At 33.1% G+C, this 11,367-nt stretch overlaps 1 protein-coding gene across 1 annotated transcript; it reads right to left on the minus strand.

The window, feature by feature from the left end:
• Positions 1 to 1,670: 1,670 nt before the first annotated feature.
• On the minus strand, positions 1,671 to 2,511 carry LOC132286729 (uncharacterized). The gene is made up of 2 exons (XM_059789107.1): positions 2,330 to 2,511; positions 1,671 to 2,224 (listed from the first exon to the last, which is right to left on the minus strand). Exons 1-2 carry the CDS (start codon positions 2,445 to 2,447, stop codon positions 1,887 to 1,889), a joined length of 456 nt encoding a protein of 151 aa, XP_059645090.1. The 5' UTR covers positions 2,448 to 2,511; the 3' UTR covers positions 1,671 to 1,886.
• Between the last annotated feature and the right edge of the window lie 8,856 nt (positions 2,512 to 11,367).

Here is an 11,367-nt window from a genome sequence, read left to right on the forward strand (position 1 = left end):
GTGAAAACCATAAATTACAAATTTACATGAATCCCATATCTTAGAACTTCATAATTTTCACATATCTATAATGCATTAATAAATAGTTAGATATAAATACATTGATATGTAATTGTAAAACTCGAAGAGATCAAGGCAAACGTCGAGATCCTTTCTACAGACGAACAACATGCTAAACTGTAATAGTCAAAGCGTGGAAACCGATTTCTCTCTCTTGACCTTTTGCACACATAAATATTATACGTATTGTTTTCATTAACGTACATAATTGATGGGGAATATGCACTTTATAAAGGTAAAGGGATGACCAGTTTTTTTTAGTAACCTTACTTTCACTTTCCATCAAAGTAAGGAATAAATAAAAAAATATTTCACAATAATTAATTATCAAAAAGATAATTTATAAGTTGACCAAATAATATAATATTATTGTTAAATATATTTTATTTAACTATCAAATAATAAATAATAGAAGTAAATTACGTGTACGAATTATACGGGTTACAAATATAAAAAAAAAAATATCTTGCAATGACACGAAGGAAAAAGGGTACCGTAAGTTTTATAATTCATGGACTTAATTATAATAATAATAATTGTACTATTTTTCAGAATACTCTTCAAAAGGCTATTGATGATGGGACCGAAGTTTCTAGAGAAGACCCCCGGAGCAATGGAGGTGGATTCTAACCCTTTTCCAAAGGAAATTGGTATGAATATGACATGTTCATGAACTAAGAAAAGCATCAGAGTATACATCATAAAGAAAAGGTAAGTCCATGTGCTCGGAATGATTTTTTGTGTTGTCAGAGCTTAATTTGGTAATTTCACAGTACAAAGCTCCACCATATAGAACCCAAATTGTCCAAATTGCATCAGTAGTGTTTTTACTCCGGATACGAATTCCCAAGTCACATTATATTTCTGATGGAATATAACTTTCACATTCTGCGCCACAATTCGTTCTCCATCAACAAATCATTTATAAAAGTTACTGTGACGTTTATTATATCGACAACAATGAATCAAAGTGTACCTATATCAAATAAAAATTATTGATTATATTTAACTGCATAAAATTAATTCCTTAAAATTAAAATTGATGGAATTGAAAAAAAAAAAATTTAGTTCAATTTTTTTTTAACTTTAAACTAATTTTTGGTTGGACTTGTACAGTAAGTTGTGCCCGTCGTTTACTTCTGCACCTTTGCTATAATTAAAACTAAATTTTCACCTTTTTTTTGGTTAACAGGTATGTTAGATAAGCTATGTACTCTTTTTTTTTTTTTTTTTGTTTTTGCACTTAACCACCTACACTAATTTTCTAGGATATAATTCTGTAAAATTTATTTGAATTACTTCATTTACAAGTTCTTTTTTTTTTTTTTTTGCTTTTCTTCGGAATTTGCATATATATATATATATATTTATATCCATGTAAAGACCTCAACGGATTTTGAAAATTTTCCATTGGAAGGCATGTTCGAAGAAATATAGATCTATGGTTTGGAAAATGGCATTCGCAGCCCGTGTACAACATTTGTCAAACAGAAGGATATTTCAATCAAAAGCTTTATGGGCAAACCCCCCTGGGTTAGTTGACGGGGTTTTTTTGCGGGGAAAAAATATATATATATATAATTCATGGAAGTTTACTGCAAAAGGCTACGAGAGTTAAATGCAGGAAATTTCAAATTGAGTTAAATATATAACATGATCGCATGGATACATTATTTAGCTAAATAGAAAAAACAAAACCATGCATATTACGCGCTCTCACATCTCAATAAATGGATCTCAGAGCTTCTACAAACCACAAATACTCCCACAACAAACGTTACATGTGAAGCAGCTGCTGTGCTTATTTCAGTTTTCTGACTATACTTTTACGGTGTACCGCCTGTTCCATCCGAAGAACTTGTGCAATGCTTATACACAGTACAGTTGTTATTTACGCAACTCCTTTGCACGGAGCAGTTGGAATTTGTCCCAGAAGAGACAGAAGCAGAATTGGTACCTTGGTTAGGTGCATTTGTGCAATGCTTATACACAGTACAGTTGTTATTTGTGCAAGTCCTTTGCACGGAGCAGTTACTATTTGTCCCAGGAGAGGGAGAAGCAGAATTGGCACCTTGGGTAGGTGCATTTGGTCCTCCTGGTACAGCAGATCCACCGTGCTCATGATTGTTTTTGTTTGCTCCAATATAATTATTACCATGTCCATCTGCAAATTAAGCTCGTACAACAAAACCAATGAATATATGTGTGTGTGTGTGTGTGTATATATATATCTATATAGAAAGATAGGGTGAGAAGAAAGAGAACTTACAGCTGCCCGGACTGGTGTATAATTTTCGGGCAGGGAACGAAGGTAAAACCGTGAGAATCAAAATCATGAACAAGCAGCATTTGATGGAAGAAGAGGTCCAAGAAGCTTTCCTCAACATTTTAGTTTGTTTTTTTTTAATAGAGGAAATTGTAGTATACTATGTTTTAAGTGTGATATATATGTATTTATATAAACGAGGTATGGCTTATTTATGCAAGTAGGCCATCAATGTATAAAGATTTTGACGTATAAAGTGGGTTTCGGGGAAAATTATTACATAGTTATGCCGACTATGCATAAAAAAATATTAAAATTAAAATCAACACGGTATATTTATTTATGTATAAGAAAATGATCAGTCTGGATCATATAATAATATTTTTGATTTTACGTCTCCCACAACTTATTTTTGAGGAAACCAAAGTCTTCGAATCCACTTTAAATGTGAAATTTCATCGTGTCAAATCATAATCACCATTCAATTGCGGAACTAATCTTAAATCAATCCCAGATTTGGATTTAGGAAATAATGGGGGTGTAGAAAAAGGTTGATTATTGTGGGGCTCATTGTTAGCTGTAAGAATCACGTGGACTGACCAATGCATGTTTAGCCAAAAAATGAAAGACCAATGCATATCATGACAAAAATTAAAGACCAATTAATGCCCGCATCTACACGTCATTATGTTTATTGTGAAGACCAGATTTGGATTTCAGAAGGGTGTAGAAAAAGGTTGATTATTGTGGGGCTCAGAGTTTCTTTTGTACCATTCCTTGTATATTTTTATCAATAAAATAAACACAAGGGAAAAAAAATTTGTTACATACAAATGCAAAATTTTCAAATTGTGATCAAGTCAAAGTATAAAACTTTCAAGAGTAAAGTCATATGATTAGTGAAATGTACACTAATAGGATAAAAAATATATATATTGAAGAAATTTAGAAAAAGGAGACGTAGAAGACACGGTCCCAAATTATTCTTGTCTAATTTCGTGTGTTGTTGTTTTGTTTTATATATATATATATATATAGTAAAGTGTACAACTGATATACATAATTTTAGGAGAGAAATACGTACATGATAGTAGTAGTAATAAAGAGAAAATCATAGAGAGAAATCATGTTATCTCTTGACCGTTGGGTTTCCATTCTGATTTGAAATTCATCATAATTTGTATTGTGTCTCAACTCCCCCTCAAACTGGCACGTGAAGAAGGCAAAAGACCCAATTTGTCACGTAAACGAAGAAAGGCCTGGCGTGGCAAATCCTTGGAGAAAATATCAGCAACTTGATTGTTAGAGCATACCTAGCGAGTGATCAATAAGCCTAGTGCAACCTTCTCGCCAACATAATGATAATCAACTTCAATGTGTTTAATTTGTTCGAGCATGAATTACTGGATTCACTGTCATATAGAGAGCATACCTATTGTCACAAAACAAAGTTGGCGGTTGGTGCAGAGGGATTCTGATGTCTCTCAAAATAAATGAAAGCCGTGTAACTTTAACTGTTGCGGATGTAAGGGCCCGATATTCAGCTTCGGCGCTTGATTGAGCAATCGTAGCTTGTTTTTTAGCAGACTAAGATGCAATTACCACCCAAGTAGATGCAAAAACCTGTAGTAGATCGAGCAACGCGTGAGAGGGAATCCAGCCCAATCGGCATCAAAGAATCCATGCAAGTCCAAGGGAGTATTGGAACACAATCTAACGCCATAATTAAGTGTGCCATTAATGTATCAAAGTATCCGTTTTACAAGCTGAAAGTAATTAAATATTACTTGGTTGATGCATAAACTGACACACATAATTCACGCTATAAGATATGTGAGGCCTTGTGAAGGTTAAATATTGCAACCCTCCAATAATACTCCTGAAATGTTGAAGATCAACAAACGGAGTATCATCACGCAGATGGTATAATTTAGTTGCCACTGGTGTAGAGAAAAACTTACCATCTTGCATTTGTGCTCTTTCCAGAAGTTCATGAGCATATTTAGTTTGAGTAAACAAGAAGCCTTCATCCAATTTTTGAACCTCAATACCCAAGAAATAGTGCAAGTATCCAAGATCTTTCATGGCAAACTCCTTACTGATTTTTGCCACAAATTCATTAAGAAAAGGAGCATTATCACCTGTAAGAATGATGTCATCGACATATAGCAACAACAAAAAAAGATCCTTGTGCGCTATGACAAATAAACAAAGAGGAGTCCACAACGCTACAGAAAAATCCCATACAAAGAAGTGGTTAAATCTATCGAACCATGCACGTGGAGCTTGACATAATCCATATAGGGTACGTCTCAATTGACAAACATGATTAGGCTTATTTGGATCTTTAAATCCCGGCGGTTTCTCCATAAAAACAGTTTCATTAAGCTGATCATGGAGAAAGGAATTTTTAACATCAAGTTGTCGGATATCCCAATTTCTGCCAATGAAACCATTAAGATGATTCGAATAATAGCCGGTTTCACTACTGGTGAAAAAGTTTCTGAAAAATCAATTCCAAGTACTTGGTTGAACCCTTTAGCAACTAAGCGTGCCTATAACCTTTCTAACGACCCATCTGCACGAAGCTTTGTCTTGAAAACCCATTTACACCCAATAATATTCATATCTGAATGTCGTGGAATTAAATCCCACGTATGATTTTGATGAAGAACATTAATTTTTTCTTGCATGGCAGAATGCCAACCTGAGTGTTTTAAAGCAGACTTTATAGACTTGGGTTCAGATGGTACCTGTAAAGATGCCACAAAATACTTGGGATTCGGCTTAACAAAACCTATTATTTCATTATCAGAATTGGAATTGGAAAAGAGAGCTCTTGGTTTCAAAATTGGGAACATCTTTTCATCAAATTAAGACAACGTGTCGAGTAACAAATACATGTCCAGATGGAGGGTAGTAGCGTCCGTAACCTTTGTGTCGCTTACTATAACCAATAAAAACACATGGAAGAGATTTTAGATCAAGCTTCAATTTTGTATGATCTCGTAGATACAGGAAGCATTGACACCCAAAAATACGGAGGCACCCATAGTCAGGTTCTTTATTGTACAATTTGAAAAATGGAGATTTCATCTTTAATTATCAGGAAGGGAGCCTATTAATAAGCCAGGCTGCTGTTCTAAAGGCTTCAACCAATAATCTTTTTGGCACATTACCATGAATCATCATAGTGAGTCCCAATTCAGTGATATTTCGATGCTTCCTTTCTGTTAATCCATTTTGCTTTGGAGTTTTAGGACATGCCTTTTGATGTTTAATCACATTATTTCTCAAGTAATCCGTAAACCCATTTTCATTAAATTCACTTCCTTCATTAGAGTGAAAATTTTTAATTCTACTATAAAATGGCGTTTGAACATAAACATGAAAGTTGATAAAGTATCTGCAAAAATCTGACTTATGCCGCAATGGAAAAAAACCATGTGAAATGATCGCATTCATCTATAAAAACCACATAATAATGGAATGGTTGAAATGATACAAGGGCAAGTCCCTAAATCACAATGAATTTTTGTGATGACCCTGTGGGCGGGTGTGTCGTGGACGGGTGCAAGATATTAACAAACTACCACACTGGTGAGTTACGGGTGCACAATCCCACATCGCCAAGGAAAGAGAAATGTGAAGTGCTTATATGTAGGTGTGTCACTCCAATTGGTATGAGGTCTTTTGGATAAAGCTCAAGAGTAAAACCGTGTGGGTTTAAGCCAAAACGGACAAAATCTTATTATGTAGTGGAGTAGGTCGCATGTGAGTCCTTACAATTTTAGCTAAAGGTTCGTCAGAATAACATGCGTTACCCATTTGGCAACTACTGCATAGTGGATATTGATTCAACTTTATGTGATGATAGATTAGAAATTCAGAAAACAAAAATGGGGCAACTACTGCATAGTTTATTTGATGATAGATTAGAAATTAATTTATTTCTCCTTAGGAAATCCATAACTTGAGTACGTAGAAGCGTTGGTGCCAAACTTCCATTTCTGTATTTCGAAAATGAGAAGAGAATAAAGTTGATCATTTTCCCGCTTGCAAGGCATACAAATCGCCGCATCTACTTCCCGATGCTATAACTTATTTCCTCTCCAAGTCCGTTATAACAAACCCAAATAATGAGAACTCAAAAAGATATGGATATTCAGAGGTGAATTAGTTAACTGAAACCAAATTTCTTTTGATATCTAGGACTACTAAAAGATTATTTAATTTCAGTTTTGAGTTATCTGTAGTGGTTAAAGTTGAACCAACATGTGTAATATTTAGAACTTCACCATTACCTACCATAATTTTTTCTCGTCCATGATAAGGAACAAAAGATTGGAACTTACCTGATTTCGCCGTCATATGAGCTGAGGCACCTATGTCTGGTAGGCACAACTTGTCTTGATTATCGGAAAGACTTATGGCACCAAGAGCTATCTGTTGGGTTTATTTCAATAATTCACGTAAAAATCAAGTATATTACAATTAATTAAATAGAGAATTTAATCTTGTACCTGATTGATGATTAAATCTTGTGATACCTTTGAAAATTCCTTAGCGTCCTTTGAGAGATCTGAAAAATTAGAGCGCTTTACCCCCTTCTGAAAGTTGTCGATTCAATAGGTCTGAATAAGGGTTTTAAAACCCTTGTATATAACAACATAACAACAATAGGGGAGGACGGCTTCTTAACAAACAAGCATATCTAAGTTTCCCTTCCTATCATGGAAACTTAGATATTAATGGTTAAAATTAAATCACACCAAATAAGTTGGAAAACCACAATCCAACGGTATAAAACTATATTCCCAATTAGACCACCAAATTGGAAAGTACAACCCAATCCATCAAGTATCAATAATCACATTGCTATCCTATTTTAGAAAGCGTAGTGCATAGGACCATAAAATAATTTTTATTATTTAAATATATATATATAAAAATTCCAACAATCTCCCACTTGGTCCATGCACTCTAAGTTTTATAAAATGACACTATGGATTGCAACAACACTTTATAAAAGTCGAGTGGCTACTCATTTTTATTTAGAAAACACAATTATCGAAATTGATGGATTGAAAACTTTAGAACGCTCTCCTCCATAAATTTCCTCAATAGTGGATCATGAATACGTAGACAAGTAATATATTAGTCTAAACAATTCCATGGTCTCAAAACCGATTCCATTTAGGATTTAAGCAAATATAGTGATTTTTACTGTATTTCATGAGATGTGCAAACTGCATGTGGTCTAAACGCACACCTCACTATCCGTCCTGCTTCATACCATCGCGGTATGTCACCTGAACATATTACAGCAAACCGCCAACATTCTGTTCAGTGTGAGGATTTACCGATATGGAGCCAATCCCATATCTAGCCCAAGCTATCCTCATGGAGTGTGAAATACTCCCACAAGCAAACTTTAATATTTATGTTTAGATTTACCAATGTGGTGTCAATCTCACATTTAGTCCAAACAACATCATGAGTGAAATACCACTCCCAGACAAATCTTATATTTGGATTTACCGATATGATGTCAATCTCATATCTAGCCCAAACAACGGTATAAGTGAAATATCACTCTCAGACAACTTTTAATAATTATTTTGGACTTATCGATGTGGTGTTAATCTCACATCTAACCCAAATAACCTCATAAGTGAAATACCACTCCTAGACAAACATAATAGCATGTGCATAAACCATATATATAAAGATAATAATAATTATGCATCATAACTTTATTTTGGATGCAAATAATTGTCACCATAAGGTGTAAACTGGAGGAAAAATAACTGTCACCACAAGATGTAAAGAAACTAATTACAATGTAGCATATACAAAAGAAATACTAGATATCATAACATAATGACTCTTGAACACCTATCCGAATCACGTGCTCTTTAAATACTTAATTATTTTCGGTTGAAGGCTTTAGTAAGAGGATTTGCAACAATCTTTCTGTAACCATATATGTGATACCCCCGAATTTCCGAATGTGGGTTGGCCAGGCCCACGCCCGAATACCCGAGGATATCAAAACAAATTGATAATAAACGAACACAGAGTACAAAAGAATAAAGAATAATAAATAAAATGCTGACAAGAAACTAAAATGATAATCTAATAATAAACCTCATAATATATTTCCATTAATTAATAAACTCTTCTGATACAACTGATCCTCCAAAATACAACTCGGGAATCCATACTGTGTGGACCCCTAGAAAATCCAAACTAAACAAATGACAGTAATCGAAGACAGGAAACTGAATCATAAAGGAACTCCTATGTAGCATCGGAAGAATGAAGTAGACTGATCCCCGCTCAGCACGAACAACCTCTACTCGTGACGAACACCTGAAAAATAATGGTGGGTCAGGCCCACAAACAAGTTCTACTCTACTACAGTCCAAGCAGAGATCCGATACACGTATACATCCTAGTCAATCCAACAGTAACTAATAGTCCGTATATATATATATACACACTAAAGGAACCTCACTAGACTATAGGGTTGTCTCAACCTGAATAGTAGGCAACATGCAAAACGCACATATAGTGGGCATGAGTACCTAGACCTACCAGGGTACACAACTACACTATATCTAGCTACACATCCCTGGCGATATACGCGCCCTAACCATTGATCCTGAGACTCAAGCTCATATCATGGCACCATATTTATATATATATAATCTAGTAACCATCCTATCCAGTATAAATTAATCCTCCATAAGTCATTCAACTTGTTCAGCTGACCTGACTTGAATATAAGTAGGACTTAACATTTTAGTTAATCCATTCCCTTATATAATAAATTAATCCTCCATAAGTCATTCAACTTGTTCAGCTGACCTGACTTAAATATAAGTAGGACTTAACATTTTAGTTAATCCATTCCCTTATATAAAATAGGTAGGACTTAACTGATAAGCTAATCCATCCCTAGAATGCCACCGTCCCATACCGGTGCATTAAACCACACAATCCAACAATTGATGTAACAATTAAGGAAATACATCAAACATTCCATAAATAACTATGATAAATATGATATCAAGTTATCACATAATAGGAATGACTTATTATTTCTTTAAACTTCCTATATCATATGTCCTACACAAACTGAATCTTATACATGATGATATTTTATTATATCGTCAAATAAGCATTCTCTATATCCAATTCATCCTACACATTTAATCTCAATTGCTAAAGCATTTTAAAAGATTAAATCCATTCGTTTGTTTAAACATTTAAATAGCAAGTATCGTTATGATTGAGTGTATTTAAATTTATTTAAACCCAAACCTAGTCCTTATTTAATGTTCAAGAATCATAGGCATGTTTCTACGTTCCATCATTCCACAGATATGAAAAATACATAATTCAAACATGTAAAAATTCACACCAGAAATCAAATCAAAATCATGCATTTTTTAATTTATAACACAAGAACAGATATGAACCAATTTCATAAAAACCTATACTTTAATCCAATTAAACATGCATAATTATTTAATTTTATGTGTTTAATAAATCCTGGAATTTCCTAGGCATGTACAGAAACACGAATCAAAGGGAAAGAGATAGAAGAAGAACTTGCCTTAAACTTTCGGATTGAAAGTTAAACTTCTTCTTCCTTGATCTTCTCTCTAAAGGGTTTTCTCCTCATTCCTCCCTCTTTCTCCTTCTCTCTCTAACCCTCTCTCTAGAATATATTACGTGATATATTTTCACTCCTTTTTCAACCTATAGTTGTGTATTTATAGGCTAAGTAATAACCCTATTCCTTTTCCCAATCCAAGTCAACTTAATAAAAAAAAAATAAAAATAAAAATATTAAAAAGGTAACTTAAAATATGTTACGTATATAATCTATGTATATCCTTATTAATTAAATAAAATATATACATTAGATTATTTAGTAATACTAAAGTTACCATAATATTAAAAGGTAACTTAAAACATGTTAAGTATATAATCTATCTGTATTCTCATTAAATAAATAAAATATATACATCAGATTATTTATTTATACTAAAGTTACCATAATATTAAAAAGGTAACTTAAAACATGTTACGTATAAAATATATGTATATCCTTATTATATAAATATATAAAATATATACATCAGATTATTTATTAATACTAAAGTTACTATAATATTAATAAATTACTTTCCTTTTTATATATATGTATATACATATATATCTATATATATACATATACAACTATCCATGGATAATTATCCATACCCATCCAACCTCCTATCCAAGCAGTCCATGGGATCCAATTGGTTGGCCAATTACCACTAACCATAACCATAAAAGAAAAATAAAATAAAATAATAAAAGAAATGAAAACATTTAATTAATTAACATTAATCAAATACATCATTTAAGCACACAATCTAATTAAACAAATAATACAAATAACACCTAGACAAAATACAAATAACACATAGATAAGTAGCCAATGAATCAAGTAACACTTAATTCAATTAAACACATAAACAATTAGTCAAATAATCAATTAAACAATTAAAAAAAATATAATAAAAATAAATAAATAAATACCGAGACTATCCTTTTAAAATTAGGGGTATTACATTCTTCCCCCCTAATAAAAGGAATTCCGTCCTCGGAATTCACCCTTACTTTCTTCTATTATGCTTGGAAACTGTGAGCGAAAAACATTATCATATTCCCAAATAGACGCAACCTCACTATAAGGGCTCCACTTAACTCTAATATACCCAGTGGTATACAGAGTTCCTATATTTTAAGAAACACAATAATCATACAATGTGTAGGTCGTATCAAATAACAACGTAATCCTCCTATGTCGACAAGGGAATGATCTACATACCTCCAAGTGCCATAGAATATACGCACAAACTCCTATGCACCCAGCGCTAATAATTTGGTAACGCTAATTCAGAGGTGACTGCCTCAATTGCGAAACACAATCGTGTAAAAGTCAATGTAATAAGTAAAATTGACATTTCTCCAAAAATCGT

The sequence above is a fragment of the Cornus florida genome, unplaced genomic scaffold (genome assembly GCF_030987335.1).
Source record: "Cornus florida cultivar Cherokee Brave unplaced genomic scaffold, ASM3098733v1 CherokeeBrave_3.0.0_Hap2_Chr02, whole genome shotgun sequence".
Taxonomy (NCBI): domain Eukaryota; kingdom Viridiplantae; phylum Streptophyta; class Magnoliopsida; order Cornales; family Cornaceae; genus Cornus; species Cornus florida.

Bases quoted from the DNA above. Each gene is read 5' to 3' on its own strand.
- LOC132286729 (XM_059789107.1), bottom strand. From the start codon at position 2,447: ATGTTGAGGAAAGCTTCTTGGACCTCTTCTTCCATCAAATGCTGCTTG. The intron at 2,225-2,329 runs GTAAGTTCTCTT...CTTAATTTGCAG, and splicing joins ATACACCAGTCCGGGCAGCT to ATGGACATGGTAATAATTAT.